General features: G+C 50.7%; 1 protein-coding gene across 1 annotated transcript in view; it reads right to left on the reverse strand.

Annotated features, from left to right (window-relative positions):
- The window catches only part of LOC116985455 (regulator of G-protein signaling 11-like), a 50,917-nt gene that overhangs the window by 15,109 nt on the left and 9,005 nt on the right, over window positions 1–26,803 (reverse strand). Inside the window, exons 3-10 of the mRNA XM_033040244.1 lie at window positions 21,748–21,854; window positions 18,962–19,013; window positions 17,032–17,090; window positions 15,909–15,985; window positions 10,685–10,766; window positions 6,805–6,870; window positions 4,313–4,317; window positions 156–183 (exon numbers count right to left, since the gene is read on the reverse strand). Of these exons, the coding sequence (XP_032896135.1) occupies window positions 156–183; window positions 4,313–4,317; window positions 6,805–6,870; window positions 10,685–10,766; window positions 15,909–15,985; window positions 17,032–17,090; window positions 18,962–19,013; window positions 21,748–21,854 (476 nt within the window). The remainder of the gene's footprint in view (window positions 1–155; window positions 184–4,312; window positions 4,318–6,804; window positions 6,871–10,684; window positions 10,767–15,908; window positions 15,986–17,031; window positions 17,091–18,961; window positions 19,014–21,747; window positions 21,855–26,803) is intronic.

A 26,803-nucleotide genomic window follows, 5' to 3' on the forward strand; every position in this document is an offset into this window, starting at 1 on the left:
ATTACATTCTGAATGTGGGGGGGGGGGGAGAAGAATCCACATTCAGCAGTGGCATAATTACATTGATTACACATCACTCTAGTGACGAACAACAGTCCCTGAAACAGACTGCTGGACAATGCTGGCCGGCAGCCCCCCCCCCCCAGTGGTCTCACCTCTTTCTTGTAGTACGCACTATTCTTCCTGTTGACGAATACACAGCAAGTTAGTCTCTGTATCATCACCACTCTAAACAAAGTCCACTCGACACCCATTGTGTCCGGTCTCTGTGGAAGCAACAACGCACCATCCACCCTCATCAGCCACAAATTTGGCCCAAATCAAACTTCACACAGAGTGTGGTGAGTCTGTGGAATTCTCTGCCTCAGAGGGTGGTGGAGGCCAGTTCACTGGATACCTCAAGGGTCAAGTCAAGAGAGTTTATTGTCATGTGGTCCCAGATAGGACAATGCCATTCTTGCTTGCGGCAGCACAAAACAATATGTAAACATAGTACAGAACGGGAGGTAAAGTCCAGTGTTTCAAGAGAGCCGTCAAGAGAGAGCTAGGCAGAGCTAGACTTAAAGATAGCGGAGTCAGGGGATATGGGGAGAAGGCAGGAACGGGGTACTGATTGGGGATGATCAGCCATGATCACATTGAATGGTGGTGCTGGCTCGAAGGGCCTACTCCTGGATCTATTGTCTATTAATCACTGTCTGGTGATGATCTGTTCTCGAGTCCCCAGACCTGCATGTTTTCACCCAGTGAGGGGCTGGAGAGGGGAGGTGGGACCTGGCAGCCCACCACATAGTCGACTTGTGATGCTAAAACACAAACCATGACTTTACATAAGATCAAGATGATCACATTTTTAAAGAGAATGAACTCTCCAACCAACACTTATAGGAACATCTTTCAAGTTGATTAGGGATGTGACGGGTGGTGGATTTAGTTTGCCAGAGAGACAGTTTAGCGAAACCTCTGGAGTATGTGTGGAGGTTCCGTTACTATTATGGGTCATTTGTGCAACTTACGACTTACGATGCGATATGATATTTATTTACTTTATTTATCCCGGGAGGGAACTTGGGATAATTTAACCAAACTAAGACAAAACTAACTGTGGGACATCAGTGTAAACGGAAGCTGCCCGCAACTCAGGAAAAGCCTGGACAGAAAACCAGCAGTTCTTTCACAAATAAGATAACCATATAACCATATAACAATTACAGCACGGAAACAGGCCATCTCGGCCCTACAAGTCCGTGCCGAACAACTTTTTTCCCTTAGTCCCACCTGCCTGCACTCATACCATAACCCTCCATTCCCTTCTCTTCCATATGCCTATCCAATTGATTTTTAAATGATACCAACGAACCTGCCTCCACCACTTCCACTGGAAGCTCATTCCACACCTGCTACCACTCTCTGAGTAAAGAAGTTCCCCCTCATGTTACCCCTAAACTTCTGTCCCTTAATTCTGAAGTCATGTCCTCTTGTTTGAATCTTCCCTATTCTCAAAGGGAAAAGCTGATCCACATCAACTCTGTCTATCCCTCTCATCATTTTAAAGACCTCTATCAAGTCCCCCCTTAACCTTCTGCGCTCCAGAGAATAAAGACCTAACTTATTCAACCTTTCTCTGTAACTTAGTTGTTGAAACCCAGGCAACATTCTAGTAAATGTAAAGATGAAGCAAACATTCACCAAATAACCCAGCCCTCCGCTCTACTCCCTGCTATTATACTGTACATTTACCCATGGTATGAAGCGCTGTGAGAGAGGGTGATACTACATTAACTCAGTGGATTGTCACCTTGTCGTGGTGGAGAAGCTTGTGTGGTCCTGAGATCCTGAGAGCGATGCCGTCTGGAGCTAAGCTCCTGGTAGGGCCACCCATGGCGGTAAGGTCGAGGGGGAGGTCTCTGACAAAGATCAATCCAACCAAGACCTCAACGGTGGAACAGGCGGAGGACGATGGCTGACCTTAGTAGAGCGTCACAACGGCTGGGAAGGCGGATGAAGGCTGCGGCAGAAAAGGGTCTCTGGTCGTCTTGGGCTCCATGCCACTGGATCCTGACCCAGATCTGTCAAGGACCCCACGTGGGGTGGCTGTCTGTGCACCAGTCTCCCCACGTTAAACAAAGTCACGCACAGGCGACCTCCATGAGAGGACAGTCATACTCGTTTCGTGAGACCGTCGATGATGAGGATGACTATCTAAGTAACATGAACATTATTCCCTTTATCTTGTATCTGTACACTGTGGACGGCTCGATTGTACTCACGTATTGCTGACTGGTTAGCACGCAACAAAAAGCTTTTCACTCGGTACACGTGACACGTGATAATAAACTAAACTAATAAACTAAACTAATTAACATTGAGTTGTTACTTACTTGACAGGAAACGGTGCAGAGAATAAAAATCAGACATTAATTACAACCAGTACAGTTTACATTGACTAATCTATGCCAAACCGTTTGACTTGCCACAATGTTTACACTTGATTAGTCTAATCAATAAGAAAACAATGCAATCTAGAATTATTTATCAATTTGCTCCAGAAACGGCAAGAATGTCATGGAGGGTCCAGTACACGTGGCGATCAAACACTCGTGAACGGTCCTTCACTGGGGGAAGTAGACATGTGTTATATGTAGGGTCGCCAACTGTCCCGTATTAGCCGGGACATCCCGTATATTGGGCTAAATTGGTTTGTCCATATGTGACCACCCTTGTCCCGTATTTGACCGCTACTACTCGGGTCGAGGGGACTGTCGGGTCGGAGCGCCACGTCCGGCCCTGCCTCACCCGTCCCGACGTAGTGCAGCCCATGGAGTGCAGCAGCAGCAGCAGCAGCAGCAGCAGCAGCAGCAACGCCTCGCCCGTGGCCCCGTCGGTCGGTCGGCAGCCCGGCCAGCTGTCTGACCTTCAGACCTTCGCTGACCACCGACATCACCACCCCCCCTCCTTCTCACGGCCGATCATCGGTTCATGAGTTGGACGGGGCGCCGGACTTTGCCCGGGCCAAAACTACTCAGCTGGCCCGCCGGCTGGGCTTTGTGTACAGTCCAGCACCCGGGCCAACTCATCGTTCACCCAGCCAGCCACGGCCGAGTCGGTCAACGAATTGCCGTCGGGAATGTGTCCCTTATTTTGACCCTTTATCCCTTATTTGGGAGTGAGAACGTTGGCGACCTTCATTATATGGCATCTCTGAATTTGGCAAACATTCAGACTTATTACGGGGAAGGCAGGAGAATGGGGTTAGGAGGGGGAGATAGATCAGCTGTGATTCAATGGCAGGGTAGACTTGATGGGCCGAATGGCCTAATTCTGCTCCTATCACTTATGACCTTATAACCTTTGTTAAAGTGGCGTTTTTTGTAAACAGCATTTGTGGTTCCTTCTTTCTACCAATAAGAACTATTGTTAAGTAAACAATGTGCAGAAAACATACTCAGTGGGAAGTCTTGTAGCTGACCCTCGACTCTGAACTGTTCACTGCAGTTGGAGGGCGGTTCTCTGGATACTTTCAAGAGAGAGATAGACAGGGCTCTTAAAGATAGCGGAGTCAGGGGATATGGGGAGAAGGCAGGAACGGGGTACTGATTGGGGATGATCAGCCATGACCACATTGAATGGCGGTGCTGGTTCGAAGGGCCGAATGGCCTCCTCCTGCACCTATTGTCTATTATCTATTGTTGTCAGTCAGTGAACAGCGAGGCAGCTGGAACTGATGCTGCTTGGAGCTGCACTTCCTTTCAATGCAGCACAACAGATGGCATCTCTGGTCGACAAAAGTGCTGGAGAAACTCAGCGGGTGCAGCAGCATCTATGGAGCGAAGGAAATAGGCAATAGGAAATAGGCAACGTTTGGGGCCGAAACCCAAGGGTTTCGGCCCGAAACGTTGCCTATTTCCTTTGCTCCATAGATGTTGCTGCACCCGCTGAGTTTCTCCAGCACTTTTGTCTACCTTCGATTTTCCAGCATCTGCAGTTCCTTCTTAAACATATGGCATCTCTGGCTCAGAGCACCGGCTAACATCCAGCCTGCTGGGCGCAGTGTACCACAGTGACTGATCAGCATCTAGTATTCCCAATCTTCCCACGGTATTCCAGTTCAGGAGAGTAGGAAGAGGAGCTGGGTGTTTGGAGGGTCAGTGGGGGCTGGACTGGACCAGAGAGGATCATGAGGGGTCCCGCATGAGACTGTGGAGAATGTTAATGTCTCCTGGTGTGGTGGAGACATGGTGGATGACTTCATGGGGCATGGACATGGAGCATGATGTCTCCTACCATGGTGAATGTCTCCTGTGTGGTGGACATCTTCTGTGGAGACCTGGTGGGTGGTGGCCAGGGTGGGTGGTCCCCAGGGTGGGTGGTCTCCAGAGTGGGTGGTCCCCAGGGTGGGTGGTCCCCAGGGTGGGTGGTCTCCAGGGTGGGTGGTCTCCAGAGTGGGTGGTCCCCAGGGTGGGTGGTCCCCAGGGTGGGTGGTCTCCAGGGTGGGTGGTCCCCAGGGTGGGTGGTCTCCAGAGTGGGTGGTCCCCAGGGTGGGTGGTCCCCAGGGTGGGTGGTCTCCAGGGTGGGTGGTCTCCAGGGTGGGTGGTCCCCAGTGTGGGTGGTCTCCAGAATGGGTGGTCCCCAGGGTGGGTGGTCCCCAGGGTGGGTGGTCTCCAGGGTGGGTGGTCCCCAGGGTGGGTGGTCCCCAGGGTGGGTGGTCCCCAGGGTGGGTGGTCTCCAGGGTGGGTGGTCCCCAGGGTGGGTGGTCTCCAGGGTGGGTGGTCTCCAGGGTGGGTGGTCTCCAGGGTGGGTGGTCCCCAGGGTGGGTGGTCCCCAGGGTGGGTGGTGACACCTGCCATGAGAGAAACTAAACAAAGGGGCTCCATCTAAATGGGGTCACCCATTAGAGAAAGAGATGAGGCAACGTTTTTCTAATCTTTCCTCTTGAACTATCATCTGTAAAGGAAGTGGGGTCCCTTAACATTTGCAAGGTGGAGACCCCAGACGTCAGTGGTGCTGCCCAGTCAGAGCCAACTAGCTCCATCAGAGGGAACAAACAAAAACAAACCAATGTTTAAGAAGGAACTGCAGATGCTGGTAAAATCACAGGGAGATAAAAACGCTGGAGAAACTCAGCGGGTGAGGCAGCATCTATGGAGCGAAGGAATAGGTGACGTTTCGGGTCGAGTCCCTTCTTCAGACTTAATACTAAATCTCTGTACCTCAGTACACGTGACAATAACTAAACTAAACTACATTTGCAGCAAAACTATGAACGTTTTAGCAACATCCATCGGGACACAGAAGGTGCAGGAAAAGTAATAAAATCGACACTAATCTTTTCAATTTCAATTTTATTTCTACCATATTGTGGTTGTTGCCAAACGGAGCATTTGGATGGATTAAAGATATAAATAATCTGGTTTCAAAAGGTGACCTATAAATCATTAGGAGTAATGGAGGGATTTAAAAGTATTTAATTGTGGTTTAAATTATGAACTTGCCGTTTTAATAGCTGGAAAAGCAGGAAAAGCCGTGAAAAAGCAGGACTCACAGTCTTACAGCACGGAAACAGGCCCTTCAGCCCGACTCATCCATGCTGACCAAGATGCCCCATCTAAGCTAGTCCCATTTGCCCACGTTTGGTCCATATCCCTGGAAACCTTCCCTATGCCATTGTTAGCTTATTGTACTCGGGGTCAAGATGGAAGAGAGGTGTGGAGGGAGATGGGGAGAGGCAGGAACAGGGAGCTGAGGTCAGATTGAACGATGAAGCGGTCAATGTTGTCATGACCATGGGGCCGGAGTGGAGACCGATCTTTGTCCAGGAGCAGTGAGTGAAGGAGCCCAGTCTCTGATTTGGGAAAGGCATTTAATCCGGTACTTTCCAGAGATATAACTGGGTCCAAAGGGAATTTCTGGATTTGTCCATCTGCTCCTGGACTTGGCTCAGGAGCGACACCTTAAATTACAGAGATTCAGAGTGTGATTGGAGTAACACCGGTCCTCAAACACACTCGAGGCATCATCAAGGGTGAAGAGTTGCCACGTGTACGGACAAGACGACAATGACATTCTGCGGAACAGGTCTGTACACACACGACACGTACACAATAGGACACGATAACTGCACAATCAACACAAATTAGCTCTTCCTTTTCCATGTTTTGTCCAGGAGGGAATGGGAACACAGCAGACAATGTCATGGGTGACAGTGTCTGTTGTTAGGTGTCATTGTACACTGTGAGTGAGGCGTGATTCTACACTGTGTGTGAGGTGTGATTCTACACTGAGTGTGAGGTGTGATTCCACACTGTGAGTGACACATGATTCTACACTGAGTGTGAGGTGTGATTCTACACTGTGTGTGTGAGGTGTGATTCTACACTGTGTAAGTGACACATGATTCTACACTGTGTGTGAGGTGTGATTCTACACTGTGTGTGTGAGGTGTGATTCTACACTGTGTGTGAGCTGTGATTCTACACTGTGTGAATGAGCTGTGATTCTACACTGTGTGTGTGAGGTGTGATTCTACACTGTGTGTGTGAGGTGTGATTCTACACTGTGTGTGTGAGGTGTGATTCTACACTGTGTGTGTGAGGTGTGATTCTACACTGTGTGTGAGCTGTGATTCTACACTGAGTGAGTGAGCTGTGATTCTACACTGAGTGAGTGACACATGATTCTACACAGTGTGTGTGAGCTGTGATTCTACACTGTGTGAGTGTGAGGTGTGATTCTACACATTGCGTGTGAGCTGTGATTCTACACTGTGTGAGTGAGGTGGGCAGTTACAGATAATGAAAGACCTACCAGTTTGATCCGTGCCTGAATGTTGTTTCTGCGTGGTCCAGAGTCCATGATGTTCAACGCCCCTGGCTGGAATTCACACAAAGCACCGTTAGCAAGCGACGGTAAATACAACACTGCATCGTATGTCATACTTACAGCACACAGTGCAGGAACCAGAGGTGTAGATCGCACAGATGTTCTACAATAGGATCTTTACACTCAAGCCCAGTTGACAAAGTCTGGAGTCAGAACGTGAGCTCAGCGCTGGTTCTGGTGAATAGTCACTAATCTCCAGCTGTGATGCCAAGCTAATCCTTCTTTACCCCCCGCAGTTCCAGATCAGCTCTTGATCTCATGAAGATAAAGCTTCACTGATGATCTACTGCAGATGTTCCAGACGTGGCCTCCTGTACATTGGGCGAGACCGAGCGTAGACTCGGCGAATGCGGTGTTGAGGAACTTGCGCTGGGACTGACAATGCCTCCACCATCTCCTGGCTGCCAAACACCCTCACTCCTCTTCCCATTCCCACACTGAAGAAGGATCTCGACCTGAAACATCATCCATTCCTTCTCTCCAGAGATGCTGCCTGTCCCACCGAGTTACTCCAGCTTTCTGTGTCTGTCCCACACTGACCTTTCTGTCCTGCATCTTCTCCATTGCCAGGGTGAGCATTTCATTCCCATGTTTAAACTATAATGTTTTATTATTAATGTTTTATGTGCCATTCTTCATTGCTACTGTATGTCGTGTTGTTACTGGCGAGCGGAGCACCAAGGCAAATTCCTTGTATGTGAACACACTTGCCCAATAAACTTATTCATTCACGCAGACTGCAGGGACAGCACCTCATGCCCCACTTGGGCAGCTTACACCCTGTGGGGTGAACATTCACTTCTCCAATCTGTAATCATGGGAGAGTTGAATTACTTCCCTCCCACCCCCCCCCCCCCCCCCTCTGTTGTTCCCCTGCCCCCACGCCAGTGTGAACCTCACCCCTCCCCTCCCACCATCCCCTCCACCCGGCCCTATTCACCCTCAAGTGGGACAAGTGTGCTGGCTGCACCCCTCCTGGGAATGCCGAGGGTACAGGGAGAGAGGGTGCAGGGAGAGGGTGTAGAGGGTGCAGAGAGAGGGTGCAGAGAGAGGGTGTAGGGAGAGGGTGTAGAGAGAGGGTGCAGGGAGAGAGGGTGCAGAGAGAGGGTGCAGGGAGAGAGGGTGCAGAGAGAGGGTGCAGGGAGAGAGGGTGCAGGGAGAGAGGGTGCAGAGAGAGGGTGTAGGGAGAGGGTGCAGAGAGAGGGTGTAGGGAGAGGGTGTAGAGAGAGGGTGCAGGGAGAGGGTGCAGAGAGAGGGTGTAGAGAGAGGGTGTAGGGAGAGGGTGCAGAGAGAGGGTGTAGGGAGAGGGTGTAGAGAGAGGGTGTAGGGAGAGGGTGTAGGGAGAGGGTGCAGAGAGAGGGTGCAGGGAGAGGGTGTAGAGAGAGGGTGTAGAGAGAGGGTGCAGGGAGAGGGTGTAGGGAGAGGGTGTAGAGAGAGGGTGCAGGGAGAGGGTGCAGAGAGAGGGTGTAGGGAGAGGGTGTAGAGAGAGGGTGCAGGGAGAGGGTGCAGAGAGAGGGTGTAGGGAGAGGGTGTAGAGAGAGGGTGTAGGGAGAGGGTGCAGAGAGAGGGTGCAGAGAGAGGGTGCAGGGAGAGGGTGTAGAGAGAGGGTGTAGGGAGAGGGTGTAGAGAGAGGGTGTAGAGAGAGGGTGTAGGGAGAGGGTGCAGAGAGAGGGTGCAGGGAGAGGGTGTAGAGAGAGAGGGTGTAGAGAGAGAGGGTGTAGGGAGAGGGTGCAGGGAGAGGGTGTAGAGAGAGGGTGTAGGAGATGTGGTTGTAGAGAGAGGAGAGTTTTGTTAGAGAGAGAGGGTTGCTAGGAGAGGGTGCCGGGCAGTGAGGGTGTTGTAGATGAGAGGGTGTAGAGAGAGGGGTGTAGGAGAGGGTGCAGAGAGAGGTGCAGGGAGAGGTGTAGCAGGGAGAGGGTGTAGAGAGAGAGGGTGTAGGAGAGGGTGCAGGGAGAGGGTGGAGAGAGCGGGTGTAGGGGAGGGGTGTAGAGAGAGGGGTGTAGAGAGGGGTGTAGAGAGAGGGTGTAGAGAGAGGGTTGTAGGGAGAGTGTGCAGGGAGAGAGGGTGTAGGGAGAGGGTGCAGGAGAGAGGTGCAGGGAGAGAGGGTGAGAGAGAGGGTGTGTAGAGAGAGGGGTAGGGAGAGGTGTAGAGAGAGGTGTAGGAGAGGGTGCAGAGAGAGGGTGCAGAGGAGAGGGTGCGGGAGGGAGAGGGGTAGAGAGAGGGTGTAGGGAGAGGGTGTAGAGAGAGGGTTGTAGAGGAGGAGTTGTAGGGAGAGGGTGCTAGGTGAGAGGGGCAGGGAGAGAGGGTGTGCAGGGAGAGGGTGCGGAGAGGGTGTGGAGAGGGGTTGTAGAGAGAGAGGGTGTAGGGAGGAGGTGCAGAGAGAGGGCAGAGAGAGGGTGCAGGGAGGGCAGGGGAGTGTGTGTAGAGAGAGGGTGTAGGGAGAGGGTGTAGAGAGAGGGTGTAGAGAGAGGGTGTAGGGAGAGGGTGCAGAGAGAGGGTGCAGGGAGAGGGTGTAGAGAGAGAGGGTGTAGAGAGAGAGGGTGCAGGGAGAGAGGGTGTAGAGAGAGGGTGTAGGGAGAGGGTGCAGGGAGAGGGTGTAGAGAGAGGGTGCAGGGAGAGAGGGTGTAGGGAGAGAGGGTGCAGGGAGAGAGGGTGTAGAGAGAGGGTGTAGGGAGAGGGTGCAGGGAGAGAGGGTGCAGGGAGAGAGGGTGCAGGGAGAGAGGGTGTAGAGAGAGGGTGCAGGGAGAGGGTGCAGGGAGAGGGAGCAGGGAGAGGGTGCAGGGGAACAGTAGCTCCCAGAGCACTCTCACCCCGAGTACATGGATAGGAAACATTTATTAGATGGTTATGGGCCAGGCGAGGGTCAATGGGACTAGTGTAGATGGGGCATGTTGGTCGGGGTGGGACTAGTGTAGATGGGGCATTCTGGTCGGCATGGACGGGTGGGGCCGAAGGGCCAGTGAGATTCTGAAAATAATCTGCACATTGTCGCTCTGAACCTTGAGAGACGTTGGAGGTACTGATTGTGGATCAGCCATGTTCACATTGAATGGCGGTGCTGGCTCGAATGGCCAAATGGCCTCTACTCCTGCACGTATTGTCTATTGACGTTTCAGAGACGAGGAAGTTGCAAGATGGCGCTGGAACGTGGCGACTCTCTGCGTGCTGCTCCACAAGTGGACCTATTGTCCTCCTGCACTGTGGGCTTGGACTGGACATCCCGCACAACCAGCTGCTCACTGTATCTCTGTACACACGACAATTAAACAACAGGACCTCCGCACCCTGATGCCCCGCCTGTTCCCACACCGACTCTGGTTTTCCGATGTTATTGTCACTGGAGGTTGAAGGGACTGGGTTTAATGGCGGCAGTTTACGTGGAACAACAGGGGCAGCATCTGCCTGGTCTCCTGCCCGCATTGTTGCAGACACTGTTGATGGCGAGGGCAGCACGCCCACACCTGGGCTCGGCTGCGTACCTGGGGCCAGGTGGGAACGCTGGGGTCGGCTGCGTACCTGGGGCCAGGTGGGAACACTAGGGTCAGCTGCGTACCTGGGGCCAGGTGGGAACACTGGGCTCGGCTGCGTACCTGGGGCCAGGTGGGAACACTGGGCTCGGCTGCGTACCTGGGGCCAGGTGGGAACACTGGGGTCAGCTGCGTACCTGGGGCCAGGTGGGAACACTGCGCACTGTGACACAGGTCGACACTCTGCCCCTCCCCACGGCATCGTCCCACAAGGTGACAGGTGAGGGGGTAACACCTCCTACCGTTACCCCCTACAGCGGCCACGAGTACACACTTACGGGGGGGCGGTTGACCAGCCAATAGGCTTGCTCCTGGCAATCCAACACAATGCGGTCTGACCTCTTCCTCTGCTTCGCAGCCCTGTTGGTGAACGCAGAGAGGGGCATCAGCGAGAGGGGGGGGGGGTCACAGAGAGAGGGAGGGGCATCAGTGGGGGGGGGTCACAGAGAGAGGGAGGGGGGCATCAGTGCGGGGGGGGGGGTAACAGAGAGAGGGAGGGGCATCAGATCTGTAAGGTGAGGGGGGGTAACATATAATATATATTATCTATCTATATATGTTACTAAAGCTCTCATCTTGTTTGTTTCTATATCTGTCTGTCTGGATGATCCTGAAATTACACCAAAACGGTACATGACGGCGCTACAATTAATGGCCCACCTTAAGCACCATTGTCCTGGCGTGTGGTGTACCAAGTTTCATTCAGATTGATGGTGTATTTTACAAGTTATTCACATTTTAAACTTTACAAAATCAAGTTTGACAAAAATCACTTGAACTTGCACTGGCAGTTAGCAGCGTATGATGTCACAATGGGATCTCATTTACATAAACTGCCCAACAGTGTTCCACCCCACAATGACCTCACAATGGGATATAATTTACATAAAAGTTTTTAAAAATCAGTTTTCAAAAACACAGCAGTGCTCCATTCAGACCCAAGAACCAAGATGTTATATTTGACGTTATTCACATTTTAAACTTAAAAAAAGTTTCACTTTTGAAATGGCCCTGCCCGTTACTATGTTAACAAGTGACAGGACACCCAGTGCAATGAGAGATTTGTTACATTGCTGTAAGGAGAGGGAGGGAATGGGGGAGGGGAGGAGGAGAAATGTTATTTAAACATTGTGCTTAGTGGGGGAATGCTTCAATCTAACTCTCTCTATCAGAGGCACGGACAGGGTAGACAATCTGTCGCAGCTCACAGCCCAGTGGTATGAATATTGGATTTCTCCAACTTCAAGTAACCCCAACATTCCCTCTCTCTCTATCCTTCCCCCACCCAAGTCGCACCAACTTCTCGTTCTCACCCAACAAACGGCTAACAATGGCCTGTTTGCTTTATCATAGTTAATTTTTGCATATCTTTCATTCATTTGTTCTGTATCTCTCCACACCACCGTCTATATCTCTCGTTTCCCTCTCCCCTGACTCTCAGTCTGAATGGGGGTCTCGACCCGAAATGTCACCCATTCCTTCTCTCCAGAGATGCTGCCTGTCCCGCTGAATTACTCCAGCATTTTGTGTCTACCTTTGGACAATCTGAACCTTTTCACCCAGGGTGGAACTGTGAACCACCCAGAGGAGCTGCAGTCCCACAGTGCAACAGAGACCCGGGTTCAATCCTGACCAAACCGACACCAAATCTAAACCTATTAGGAGCAGACGAGGGCATTCGATCCAATTTGAGATACCAGCTACCAAGACAGATGTGTACAGCAATTAATTCTTGCCCTGCACAATTAACGCATGGAATAGTCTTCACCCGACCATAGTTACCCCACCAGACGCAACTAACTTTAACGTAGCTCTTCTTCTCCAAGAACCCTTTTTTTGCTTAAGTCCACCCTCCGCTACCTCCAGTTTAAATTCCATTTGGAGGACCAAGAACTGACTATGGGAGCTGTCTGTACGGAGTTTGCATGTTCTCCCGGTGACTGCGTAGGTTTTCGCCGGGTGTTCCTAGTTTGCAAGTTCAGGTTTGCAAGTTAATTGGCTCCAGTAAAAAAAACTGTAAATTGTCCGTATCGTGTAGTATAGTGCGAGTGTACGAGGATCGCTGGTCCGCGTGGACTCGATGGGCCGAAGGGCCTGTTTCCGTGCTGTATCTCTAAACTAAATTAAAAGAGATAGGCACATGGATGTGCAGGGAATGCAGGGAACAGACAACAGGAGTAGGTCATTCGGCCCTTCAAGCCAGCACCGCCATTCAATATAATCATGGCTGATCATCTAAAATCAGTACCCTGTTCCTGCTTTTTCCCCCATACCCCTTGATTCCGTTAACCCTAAGAGCTAAATCTAACTCTCTCTTGAAAACATCCAGTGAATTGGCCTCCACTGCCAATTGAACCGTCTGGGCTTGTACACTCTGGAGTTTAGACGGATAAGAGGGGATCTTATTGAAACATATAATATTATTAAGGGTTTGGACACGCTGGAGGCAGGAAACATGTTCCCGATGTTGGGGGAGTCCAGAACCAGGGGGCCACAGTTTAAGAATGGGGTAAGCCATTTAGGACTGAGATGAGGAAAACCTTTTTCAGCCAGAGTCTGTGGAATTCTCTGCCTCAGATGGCATTGGAGGTCGATTCACTGGATGCTTTCAAGAGAGAGCTAGATAGGGCTCTTAAAGAGAGCAGAGTCAATGGATATGGGGAGAAGGCAGGAACGGGGTACTGGTTGTGGATGATCAGCCATGATCACATTGAATGGCGGTGCTGGCTCGAAGGAGCGGATGGCCTACTCCTGTACCTATTGTCTATTGCCTTCTGTGGCAGAGAATTGCACAGATTCACAACTCTGGGTGAAAAGGTTTTTCCTCATCTCAGTCCTAAATGACCGACCCCTTATTCTTATAAACACAATATGCATCTTCTGTCCATTACCTTGGAGTGAATCTTGTAACCGGCAATAGACACAAAATGCTGGAGTAACTCAGCGGGACAGGCAGGCAGCATCCCTGGAGAGAAGGAATGGGTGACGTTTCGGGTCGAGACCCTTCTTCAGACCTGATACATCTTACATGTAACTGGTGCATTTTACAAAATATAAATGAAACACTGATTGACTTTGAAACCCTTGAGTTGATTGCCAGGGTTTGCCGGCTGGGCCTGCCATCTGGTGCTCTCTGCAACACACACACACACAGCAATGACAGCAACGGCAGCACTGTGTGTGTGTGTGTGTGTGTGTGTGTGTGTGTGTGTAAGTTTGGGGGGGGGAGGGGGGCGGGGTGGGATGTGGGGGACTTGATGCGACGAGGGGGGGGGGTGGGGGAAGGTGGCGTGGTGATGAAGACGGGAGGGGTGGTGGAGTTGTGAGAGCTGTCTCTGTTTGCGTGTGCGTGTGCATGTGTGTGTGCTTGCGTGCGTGCGTGCGTGTGTGCAACGTCAAGAACTATCCACCAAAGCTAGATGTTTCCACTAGTGGGAGAGTCTAGGATTAGAGGGCACAGCCTCAGAATTAAAGAACGTTCTTTTAGGAAGATGAGGGTGGTGAATCTGTGGAATTCTTTGCCACAGACGGCTGTGGAGGCCAAGGTCAGTGGATATTTTTAAGGCAGAGATAGATAGATTCTTGATTTGTACGGATGTCAGAGGTTCTGGGGAGAAGGCAGGAGATCGGGGTTAGGAGGGAGAGATAGATCATCCATGATCGAATGGCGGAGTGGACTCGATGGGCCGAATGGCCTAATTCTACTCCCATCACATGATCTATGATCTTGGCAATGAACTTGTCCATCTGGTGCACGGTGAGTATTGGCCACAAACTCCTCACCACAAAATACAAGGCAGATCTCGGACACAAGTTGTATTCCTACAACTGGCTCTATCCAAGGTGCTGAAAATCTCAGCAGTTCTTCACCTGACACCAATTAATGAAAGCGTAATGTCCCCTCAGACCTGGGACAGCCAGACAACATCCCGAGTTGGGAACCAGCGCGCCCGCCATTTGTTTTTGGCAAGGTAGCGGCTCGCTGATTCTAATTCACTGCCCAGCCTTGGCTCACATGGTGCATGTACAATGTACACAAAGTGTAAACATGTTAGTGGGGACGAGACAGTTATCAACGTCTTCACTGGATTAACATTAAATATCTTACAGTTCCTGAAGAATAGACACAGATATGTTTCCAAGCAGAGTGTTCATAACTTGACTGTGTTTGTTTACAACAAGGGCTCTGTTGCAGAGTAACGTTGTGTAGCCCAGTGTCCCAGTAATAAACCCTGTGGCCAGCTCTCCTCTTAGTCCAGGCTACAGCCCAGCTTCTCCCCAAGTCCCTGCCCCCCCTAGTCCCTGCCCCCCCCCCCAGTCCCTGCCCCCCCCCGAGTCCCTGACCCATCCCCGACCCATCCCCAGTCCCTGCCCCACCCCCCGTCTCTACCTCCCCCCACAGTCCCTCCCCCCCCAGATCCTGCCCCACCCAAGTCCCTTTGCCCCCACCACCCCCCCCCCCCCCCCGTCCCTTGCCCCCCCCAGATCCTGCCCCCCCCCCCGTCCTCTGCCCCCCCCCCAGTCCCTGCCCCCCCCCCCCGTCTTCCCTGCCCCCCCCCCCAGCCCCTGCCCCCCCCCCCCCAGTCCCTGCCCCCCCCTCCCCCCACACCTGGAGCAGGTAAAGCCTGCCTGTGGCCACTGGCTACACCTCTGCACAGGAGTGAAGACTGCGACAACAATCACTTCTGAATTCCTTCACTAAAGCAAGAAGGAACTTTGATCCCAACCAGAAATCCATTCATTCCCAATTAGTGATAGAAACATAGAAACATGGACAACAGGTGCAGGAGTAGGCCATTCGGCCCTTCATGCCAGCACCGCCATTCAATGTGATCATGGCTGATCATCCACAATCAGTACCCCGTTCCTGCCTTCTCCCCATATCCCTTCATTCCGTTAGCCCTAAGAGCTAAATCTAACTCTCTTTTGAATGCATCCAGTGAATCGACCTCCACTGCCTTCTGAGGCAGAGAATTCCACAAATTCACAACACAGATACAACAATTATTAAAAATTAAAGATGTTCCTGTTAATTTTAAATATTAGAAATATAATCTAGTCCAATACATAAAGCAGCAATGAATCTAATAATCAAAGCTGACTCTGGACTTTATCTTCCACAAACTATCAAGATTCATAAAGTGAAGCAAATCAAATAAAAGCAGTTAATATACAGCAAGGCAGCGATGGTTTCAGCTTTTTATTGCTCCAGTTATTGTGCTAACAATACCATACATTGCTTAATAATTCATAGATGTTTTAAATCTTCATTCTATAAACATGCGTCCATGGAGCTACTAAAACAAAGTATTAAAAGCCCGACTGTTAGTAAGCATCGATCATTCACTTCCACACTGGGAAAATACAATCGATACAATGCCCTGATCATATTTCCCACAGGTTTAGCTACAGCAGGAGACCAGAGATGAAACCTAACTGAATATTTAACGGGGAATTAACTGCATGTTGCAGGGAGCAGGGAGAGAGGAAAGATGCACTAACCTGAGCTGCTCGTTTGCTTGCATCACCACAAAATCCCAGGCATGATTGATCCGTGTATGCAGCAGGCTGTAGCAGGTCTGCAGGAATTAAACATGTTGAAAGGGATTTAAATCACAGCGTGGCAGCAGGAGGGATGCGGGCGTGTGTGTGGCCATGCTGCTCGCACAGTCCCTGCACTATCTGTCCACGCCGCGTGTACCATTACAGCATCAAACACGGACTCTAAACCGACACACGACCTTCCCCATGGAGCAGGGAGGAGAATGTGGTGAGGTGGCGTTTACAGAAGGCACTGTCCCTGGAGCTGATGGAACTAAAGCTCCAGGTAAAGGTGAATGGTCTGTGTTAACTGTCTTGGTCAAACTCAACCTGGAGATGATGCTTAGAATCACCCGGCCCAGGAATAAACGTCACAGATTCACCGCAAATGGACAATGCCATTTAGACACAAAAAGCTGAGTAACTCAGCGGGTCAGGTCAGGCAGCATCTGTGGGGAACATGGATAGGTGACGTTTCACACAGAGTGCTGGAGTAACTCAGCGGGTCAGGCAGCATCTGTGGAGAACATGGATAGGTGACGTTTCACAGAGTGCTGGAGTAACTCAGCGGGTGCAGCAGCATCTATGGAGCTAAGGAAATAGGCAACGTTTCGGGCCGAAACCCTTCCGGGTTTCAGCCCGAAACGTTGCCTATTTCCAGAAGGGTTTCGGCCCGAAACGTTGCCTATTTCCTTAGCTCCACAGATGCTGATGCACCATAACTCAGCGGGTCAGGCAGCATCTGTGGGGAACATGGACAGGTGACGTGTTGGGTCAGGATACGTCTCTTTGACGGTCAATCAGTAAAAGTGACATTTCTGTAGGAGACATGGGCATATCAACAACACGCGTGCACCGTTATATGGACACACGTGACCAACACCCGTGCACCGTACATGGACACAGCGAGCAACACGCGTGCACGTTACATGGACACACACGAAGAACATACGTGCACGCTACATGGACACACGTGGACAACACGCGTGCACCTTACATGGACACACGTGACCAACACACGTGCACGTTACATGGACACGTGACCAACACGCGTGCACGTTACATGGAGGAAACGTTTCCTTACCTTCTCATAGTCGGCCAAGTTTCCCTGCTTCTTGATGTTCCTCTTCGCCAGGTAAATGGCTAAATGAGAAAGGATTTGTGGAGATTAGACGCAGCAGCTCAGGGGCGTTAGCAGTTACGTTTCATGGTTTAAAATAAATCTGTAAAGCTTCAAAACATCCGGTAATGGGCTTATGTTTCCACCACAATCCACTGATTGTTATTTCCAAAACTTTGAGAGCGCGTGAACAGGGGGAGAGTGGAAGGGGAGAGATTGACGAGGGACCTCAGGGGCATCAGTTTCCACTCAGAGAGGAGTCTGTATCTGGAATCCAACAATTCATTACTGAATACAAACAGGTGAGCTATGAATACAGTGGAGGAACTCAGCGGGTCAGGCAGCATCTGTGGGGGAAATGGACAGACACCATTTCTGCCTGACCTGCTGAGTTCCTCCGGCACTCATTGCCAAAGGTCGCTGCATCTGCAGTTCCTTGTGGCTCCAGCAGGTGAGCCAGGTGATTGGGCAAGTTGGGCCGAAGGGCCTGTTTCCACACTGTACGATTCTACTTACGATACAATATGATGTAACTTTATTTATCCCAGGAGGGAAGTTAATCTGCCAACTGTCACAAAACACAAAATACACGAAACATGAAATTAGAGTGGCGAGTGGAAAGACCAGGATTAGGTGTGCAAAGATTCGGTGGCAGAAGGGGGGATCCAACTCCAACTCCACCCCCAGGACAGAGCCGGCCTTCCCGATGTGTGTCGGTGGGAGCCGGGTGCAAGTATTCCACGCAGACAAAGCCCATCTTTCAATAAACATATATCAACATTAAAACGCTTTGATTGCAACAACCCTTGATTATAACTAAATGTAATGGACGAGCTATTCTTAGGATATACAGTGGAATATTGAGACACTTAACGCAGTGCTGGAAGCAATGGCATCGATTGGCTCTGAAGTTGACTCTCTCTAGGTCAAGGATCTAGTCACACAGTGTGGAAACAGGCCCTTCAGCCCACTTGTCCATGCTGACCCACATGCCCCATCTACACTAGTCCCACCCCGACCAACATGCCCCATCAACACTAGTCCCACCCCGACCAACATGCCCCATCTACACTAGTCCCACCCCGACCAACATGCCCCATCTACACTAGTCCCACCCCGACCAACATGCCCCATCTACACTAGTCCCACCTGCCTGTGTTTGGCCCTCTGCACCTGTCCTATCCCTGTACCTGTCAAGCTGTGTTTTAAATGTAGCGTATAGTCCCTACCTCAACCACCTCCTCCATACACCCACCACCATCTGAGTAAAGAAGTCACCCCTCAGGTTCAAATTCAATCTTTCCTGCCTCACCTTAAACCTACATCCTCTGGATTGGATCACTGCCCTGAGCATCTACCCGATCTATTCCCCTCATGATTTTATACACCTCTATAAGATCATCCCTCATCCTCCTGCGCTCCACGGAATAGGGTCCTAGACTGCCCCAACCTTGCCCTGAGGTTCAGGCCCTTCGAGTCCTGGCAACATCCCGGTAAATCTTCTCTGCCCCCTTTGCAGTTTGCCCGAGAAACTGCCGGTAATTCTTCACCCTTCATCCCGGCAAAGGCATCAGGCACATACATTTAACGGGTGGGGAACAGTGAGAGTACAAACTAACATTTAAATCGTCACTGCCACCGTGGCTGAGTTGGCAAGGTGACATTTTGTTGAGACTGATGCAATGGCAGCAATGGCAGCAATGGCAACAAGCCGGGGTTCGGCAACAAGCCGGGGTTCGGCAACAAGCCGGGGTTCGGCAACAAGCCGGGGTTCGGCAACAAGCCGGGGTTCGGCAACAAGCCGGGGTTCGGCAACAAGCCGGGGTTCGGCAACAAGCCGGGGTTCGGCAACAAGCCGGGGTTCGGCAACAAGCCGGGGTTCGGCAACACTCACCGTAATCTAGATCTGTTGCCGGCCATTTGCGAGAGGTCCAGAAATACGGGGTCTGTGAAGATGGCGAAGGAGACGTTAGTTAGAATATCCCCGCTGAAATGTTTAAGTTGCTGGTGTTGTGCCGTGTAACCCTTCCTCCCCCGACAGGTTCTGTCCATAGACCCAGCACCCATGACCCAGCACCCATAGACCCAGCACCCATGACCCAGCACCCATGACCCAGCACCCATAGACCCAGCACCCATGACCCAGCACCCATAGACCCAGCACCCATGACCCAGCACCCATAGACCCAGCACCCATGACCTAGCACCCATAGACCCAGCACCCATGACCCAGCACCCATGACCCAGCACCCATAGACCCAGCACCCATAGACCCAGCACCCATGACCCAGCACCCATAGACCCAGCACCCATGACCTAGCACCCATAGACCCAGCACCCATGACCCAGCACCCATGACCCAGCACCCATAGACCCAGCACCCATAGACCCAGCACCCATGACCCAGCACCCATAGACCCAGCACCCATGACCCAGCACCCATAGACCCAGCACCCATGTCCCAGCACCCATAGACCCAGCACCCATAGACCCAGCACCCATGTCCCAGCACCCATGACCCAGCACCCATAGACCCAGCACCCATAGACCCAGCACCCATAGACCCAGCACCCATGACCCAGCACCCATAGACCCAGCACCCATAGACCCAGCACCCATGACCCAGCACCCATGACCCAGCACCCATAGACCCAGCACCCATGACCCAGCACCCATAGACCCAGCACCCATAGACCCAGCACCCATGTCCCAGCACCCATGACCCAGCACCCATAGACCCAGCACCCATAGACCCAGCACCCATAGACCCAGCACCCATGACCCAGCACCCATAGACCCAGCACCCATGACCCAGCACCCATAGACCCAGCACCCATGTCCCAGCACCCATAGACCCAGCACCCATAGACCCAGCACCCATGTCCCAGCACCCATGACCCAGCACCCATAGACCCAGCACCCATAGACCCAGCACCCATAGACCCAGCACCCATGACCCAGCACCCATAGACCCAGCACCCATAGACCCAGCACCCATGACCCAGCACCCATGACCCAGCACCCATAGACCCAGCACCCATGACCCAGCACCCATAGACCCAGCACCCATAGACCCAGCACCCATGACCCAGCACCCATAGACCCAGCACCCATAGACCCAGCACCCATAGACCCAGCACCCATGACCCAGCACCCATGACCCAGCACCCATAGACCCAGCATCCATTGACCCAGCACCCATAGACCCAGCACCCAGCACCCATAGACCCAGCACCCATAGACCCAGCACCCATAGACCCAGCACCCATGGGAACACTTTCACTAAGGGTCCCCACCACAAACACGTCTGTCCATTCTCTCCACAGTCGCCACTGAGTTCCTCCAGTAATTTGTTTTTTGCATTTTAATTATTTTGGCAGATAGAAATAAATCCAATTTCAAACACTCAAATTTTACGACATTATCTTTGTAATAAACGTGCCCATAAAAAGATAATATTAGGAACATCAGTGTTCAGTTTCTCGTTTCTCCTCATTACAGTCACACACGTTATGGGGAAGCCTCCAGCAGAAGTATCTTTAGTTGCCAAGGTCACAGTTTTGATGCAAACACAAAACGCTCCCGACCCAAGAAAAAGGGGGTTTAAATTCTCCAGACACGTTGAATCCATGGATTTTCCACTGGTCAACTTCTGTAGTGAATGGAATTGTAATATGGTGACCTATATATGGGCTGCTCTTTGCCCGGTTGGACAAGATGAATTTTCAACCAAAGTCTTGTGGAAATAATAACACTGACAGGCCTGGACAGAGTGGATGTGGAGAGGATGTTTCCACTCAACCACCCACTCACCCACCCCCACCCACCCAACACTCAACCACCCACCCACCCACTGACCCACCCACCCACCACACCCACCTACCCCACACCCCTGCTGCTCCAGACCCTTCAAGAGCCGCACCAGTCACGCTCCTCCACCCACCCCACCCACGGCTGTGCTGCCCCTCACATGACCTGCAGGTCCCACTTCACCACGTTGGCCCACATCCCCCTTAGAGTCACCGAGTGATACAGCGTGGAAACAGGCCCTTCGGCCCAACTTGCCCATACTGGCCAACAATGTCCCAGCTACACTAGTCCCACCTGCCCACGTTTGGTCCATATCCCTCCAAACCTGTCCTATCCATGTACCTGTCTAAATGTTTCTTAAACGTTGGGATAGTCCCAGCCTCAACTACCTCCTCCAGCAGCTCGTTCCATACACCCATCTCCCTTTGTGTGAAAAAGTTACCCCTCGGATTCCTATTAAATATTTTCCCCTTCACCTTGAACCCGTGTCCTCTGGTCCTCGATTCACCTTCTCTGGGCAAGAGACTCTGTGCATCTACCCCATCTATTCTTCTTGTGATTTTACACACACAACCCTTCCTATCCATTTACCTGTCCAAATGTTGTCATTTTTAAAAATATTAAACGCTAATTTTCAACTGGAGAATAATTACTGCCCAACAAAGACATTTCTATCCAAGAACAGCAGGTTTCTCCCGCATGTTAGCTTAGCCACCAGGCCACAGTTAAAGATAATGGCAGAATCATAAAAGGTCTCGACCCGAAACATCACCCATTCCATCTCTCCAGAGATGCTGCCTGCCTGTCCTGCTGAGTTACTCCAGCTTTGTGTGTCTATCTTGATCACTTTGCCAGTTCCCCAGGTCTTACCTGAAACCGGTAAGGAGAATCATCTGTCCGCAAAACTAAACTCTTCGGATCCTTCAGTGGATAAATGTAACCGTACTTAATGATTAAGTCGCCCAGATGAAAGGACTCTGGAAAAAGATAAGCGTTCATTAATGACACTTTGTCATTGACTTCAACACTAGGCCCAGACAATGCTCACTACAATACAACCATAGGCTGGGTGGCACGGTGGCGCAGCGGTAGAGTTGCTGCCTTACCCGGGTTCGATCCCGACTACGGGCGCTGTCTGTACGGGGTTTGCACGTTCTCCCCGTGACCTGCGTGGGTTTGCTCCGAGATCTTCAATTTACTCCCACACTCCAAATACGTACAGGTTTGTAGATTAATTGGCTTGGTGTAAATGTTTTAAAAAGTTCCTAGTGTGTGTAGGGTAGTGTTCATATGTGGGGATCGCTGGTCGGCGCGGACGGACCCGGTGGGCTGAAGGGCCTGTTTCCGTGCTGTATCTCTAAACTAAACTAAAAATAATGTACAACACAAATCTGAATCTCAGACTATAAGCACCATTAACAGTTTGCCCAACATAGGAGCCAAGTTTTTAATGAAATAACATTTCAAATCCTGCTGTTGTCAGATGACTGAACGTTCCTCCCACAAGCTCAGGTACAGTCCCGATCTTCCAACCTACCTCAATGTGGACACTGCACTTGTTGTCTGTAATCGTAATTGTATAGATCAGGTCGGGGGGAGTTCCCCCCCGCCACGGGTACCATGTCACCCCGTGCTACCTGCTCCATGGTCTGGTAGTCGGCGACTAAACCGTCTCCCCCACCTGGTTTGCCAGGTGAGGAGGGGGCTGTGGACCCCCAGCAGGACCAAAAACAAGACCCGTCAAAGGGTGGATGAGGTCCTACCGAGCCAACGGCCATACACACTTCAGTAGAAGTTACGATCACTGTCGTACACGGCATTGTAAGGCACCGTGCCCGTTGATGGTTTCAACATGATGATGATGATGATGATGATGATGATGATGATGGTGATGAAACGCTACAACATGTAACTACATTCTGCATACTGGTATTTTTCTCTTTGCACTACCTGTTGGATGTGTGTGTGTGTGTGTGGTCTGAGTGTACTCGTGTACAGTGTAAAAGCAACTGCTGTTTACAAGATACTGGATGTTGGAATCTTGAACAGAACACAGAGTGCTGGAGGAACTCAGCGGGTCAGGCAGCACCTATCCATGTTCTCCACAGATGCTGCCTGACCCGCTGAGTTATGGTGCAGCAGCATCTATGGAGTGAAGGAAATAGGCAACGTTTCGAGCTGAAACCCTTCTGGAAATAGGCAACGTTTCGGGCCGAAACCCGGAAGGGTTTCGACCCGAAACGTTGCCTATTTCCTTAGCTCCATAGATGCTGCCTGACCCGCTGAGTTACTCCAGCACTCTGTGAAACGTCACCTTTCCATGTTCTCCACAGATGCTGCCTGACCCGCTGAGTTACTCCAGCACTCTGTGAAACGTCACCTATCCATGTTCTCCACAGATGCTGCCTGACCCGCTGAGTTACTCCAGCATTTTATGTCTGTCCACGGCTTATGTACAAAGTGCAACAGACACAGGAGTCAGACAATTCATATAAATAATAAATATAATTTAAATGAAGCAGTGTGTACAGGAAGGAACTGCAGACGCTGGTTTAAATTGAAGATAGACACAAAATTCTGGAGTAACTCAGCGGGACAGGCAGCATCTCTGGGGAGAGGGAATGGGCGACGTTTCGAATCGAGATCCTTGGAAGCTGGAAGAGAGGAGGGGTGGTGCCATGGTATGTGGGTTTCTCCTGGGGTGGCTGCAAATGTCCCCGTGCATTAGCAATGTCCACGTTTCACAATGCGTGAATCACAGGTCAGACAGACCATAACCAGCGTACCTGCAGCAGCCAATGAACGGTACTGAAAGATCAAACAAGACCGACCGCTGACATCAAACATCTTTTAATTAAGCCAAGAATTCCCAGTCGATCGGAATGTCAAAACAAGTCTCAATTCTAGTTCAGTAACTTCCATTCTCTTGGGTTGTAAAGTTAAATATAGATACTTTATCTGTTCTAGTATACTGTGACAAAACACCCATTGGAAGTGATATATTGAGTGGGATTTAATCTAATCACGCACTCACCTTGATCTGAGACACAGTGTATGGATAGAAACCACATCTATCATTTTGCCACGGATTATAAAGCACAGTTCAGTTTATAGTCACATGTACTGATGTCCAGTGAAAAGCTTCTGTGGCCATTTGACTGGTTGACTGGGGCTTTAATCTTGTTGCATATTTACACGTGCAGGGCAGAGTTTCCAAGGTGGGGTTTGCCCCCATTCTCCGTCTATTGGAGCAGTTCCCCACCCAGGTGAGCCTGGATTGTGATTCTTGATCACAACTGTGAAAGGTGCCAGGAAATAGAAAGTTAAACCTCAGCTGCCATTTACTTCCCACATCACAATTATCCATACGGCTATTGGTTCGTACAACTGATGTCAATAACCAACGCGTAAAGGAGATTTAGACATTATTTTAATTAAACATTATGTTAATGCTGAGGTAGAAAAGGATGAAATGTGTAGAAGGAACTGCAGATGCTGGTTTAAACTGAGGAAAGACACAACATAGAGAACTGGCTGGCAGACAGGATGGATAGAGAACTGGCTGGCAGACAGGAAGCAAAGAGTAGGAGTAAACGGGTCCTTTTCACAATGGCAGGCAGTGACTAGTGGGGTACCGCAAGGCTCAGTGCTGGGACCCCAGCTATTTACAATATATATTAATGATCTGGATGAGGGAATTGAATGCAACATCTCCAAGTTTGCGGATGACACGAAGCTGGGGGGCAGTGCTAGCTGTGAGGAGGGTGCTAGGAGGCTGCAAGGTGACTTGGATAGGCTGGGTGAGTGGGCAAATGCATGGCAGATGCAGTATAATGTGGATAAATGTGAGGTTATCCACTTTGGTGGCAAAAACAGGAAAGTAGACTATTATCTGAATGGTGGTCGATTAGGAAAAGGGGAGATGCAATGAGATCTGGGTGTCATGGTACACCAGTCATTGAAAGTAGGAATGCAGGTGCAGCAGGCAGTGAAGAAAGCGAATGGTATGTTAGCATTCATAGCAAAAGGATTTGAGTATAGGAGCAGGGAGGTTCTACTGCAGTTGTACAGGGTCTTGGTGAGACCACACCTGGAGTATTGCGTACAGTTTTGGTCTCCTAATCTGAGGAAAGACATTCTTGCAGTACAGAGAAGGAGTACAGAGAAGGTTCACCAGACTGATTCCTGGGATGGCAGGACTTTCATATGAAGAAAGACTGGATAGACTCAGCTTGTACACGCTAGAATTTAGAAGATTGAGGGGGGATCTTATAGAAACGTACCAAATTCTTAAGGGGTTGGACAGGCTAGATGCAGGAAGATTATTCCCGATGTTGGGGAAGTCCAGAACTAGGGGTCACAGTTTAAGGATAAGAGGGAAGTCTTTTAGGACCGAGATGAGAAAATCATTTTTTACACAGAGAGTGGTGAATCTGTGGAATTCTCTGCCACAGAAGGTAGTTGAGGTGGAACGTGTTTCCAGCTTCAGGCTCCTGGGGGTCAACATCTCCGATGACCTCTCTTGGACCCACAATACCTCAACACTGGTCAAGAAGGCTCACCAGCGTCTCTTCTTCCTGAGGAGACTGAAGAAGGTCCATCTGTCTCCTCAGATCCTGGTGAACTTCTACCGCTGCACCATCGAGAGCATCCTTACCAACTGCATCACAGTATGGTACGGCAACTGCTCTGTCTCCGACCGGAAGGCATTGCAGAGGGTGGTGAAAACTGCCCAACGCATCACCGGTTCCTCGCTCCCCTCCATTGAGTCTGTCCAAAGCAAGCGTTGTCTGCGGAGGGCGCTCAGCATCGCCAAGGACTGCTCTCACCCCAACCATGGACTGTTTACCCTCCTACCATCCGGGAGGTGCTACAGGTCTCTCCGTTGCCGGACCAGCAGGTCCAGGAACAGCTTCTTCCCGGCGGCTGTCACTCTACTCAACAATGTACCTCGGTGACTGGCAATCACCCCCCCCCCCCCCCCAGACACTCCTCCCACAGGAAAAACACTATGACTGTATGCATGTAAATAGATTTATTTATTGAAATCATATTCTATGTCGCTCTTCCAGGGAGATGCTAACTGCATTTCGTTATCTCTGTACTGTACACGGACAATGACAATTAAAGTTGAATCTGAATCTGAATCTTGAGGCCACAGTTCATTGGCTATATTTAAGAGGGAGTTAGATGTGGCCCTTGTGGCTAAAGGGATCAGGGGGTATGGAGAGAAGGCAGGGATAGGATACTGAGTTGGATGATCAGCCATGATCATATTGAATGGCGGTGCAGGCTCGACGGGCTGAATGGCCTACTCCTGCACCTATTTTCTATGTTTCTATGTTTCTAACATGCTGGAGTAACTCAGCGGGACAGGCAGCATCTCTGGAGAGAAGGAATGGGTGATGTTTCGGGTCGAGAGCTTTTATTTTTCTGCCACTATCTTTATCCATGGCCTGGTGACTGAGCTAATATGCAGGAGAAACCTGCTGTTCTTGGATAGAAATGTCGTTGTTGGGCAGTAATCATTCTCCAGTTGAAAATTAGCATTTAATATGAAAAAAAATGACAACATTTGGACGGGTAAATAGATAGGAAAAGTCAAGTGTGTAAAATCATAAGAAGAATAGATCGGGTAGATGCACAGAGTCCAGACCCTTCTTCAGGGGATAGGGAAACGAGAGATATAGATGATGATGTAGAAAGATAAAGAACAATGAATGCAGATAAGTATGTGTGTGTGTGTGTGTGTGCGCGTGCGTGCGTGCGTGTGCGTGTGTGTGCGCGCGTGCGTGTGTGTGTGGGCGTGCGTGTGTGTGTGTGCGCGTGCGTGTGTGTGTGCGTGCGTGCGTGCGTGCGTGTGTGTGTGTGCGCGTGTGTGTGCGTGTGTGCGTGCGTGTGTGTGCGTGTGTGCGTGTGTGTGTGG

This window comes from Amblyraja radiata, chromosome 22 (genome assembly GCF_010909765.2).
Source record: "Amblyraja radiata isolate CabotCenter1 chromosome 22, sAmbRad1.1.pri, whole genome shotgun sequence".
NCBI classification, from domain to species: domain Eukaryota; kingdom Metazoa; phylum Chordata; class Chondrichthyes; order Rajiformes; family Rajidae; genus Amblyraja; species Amblyraja radiata.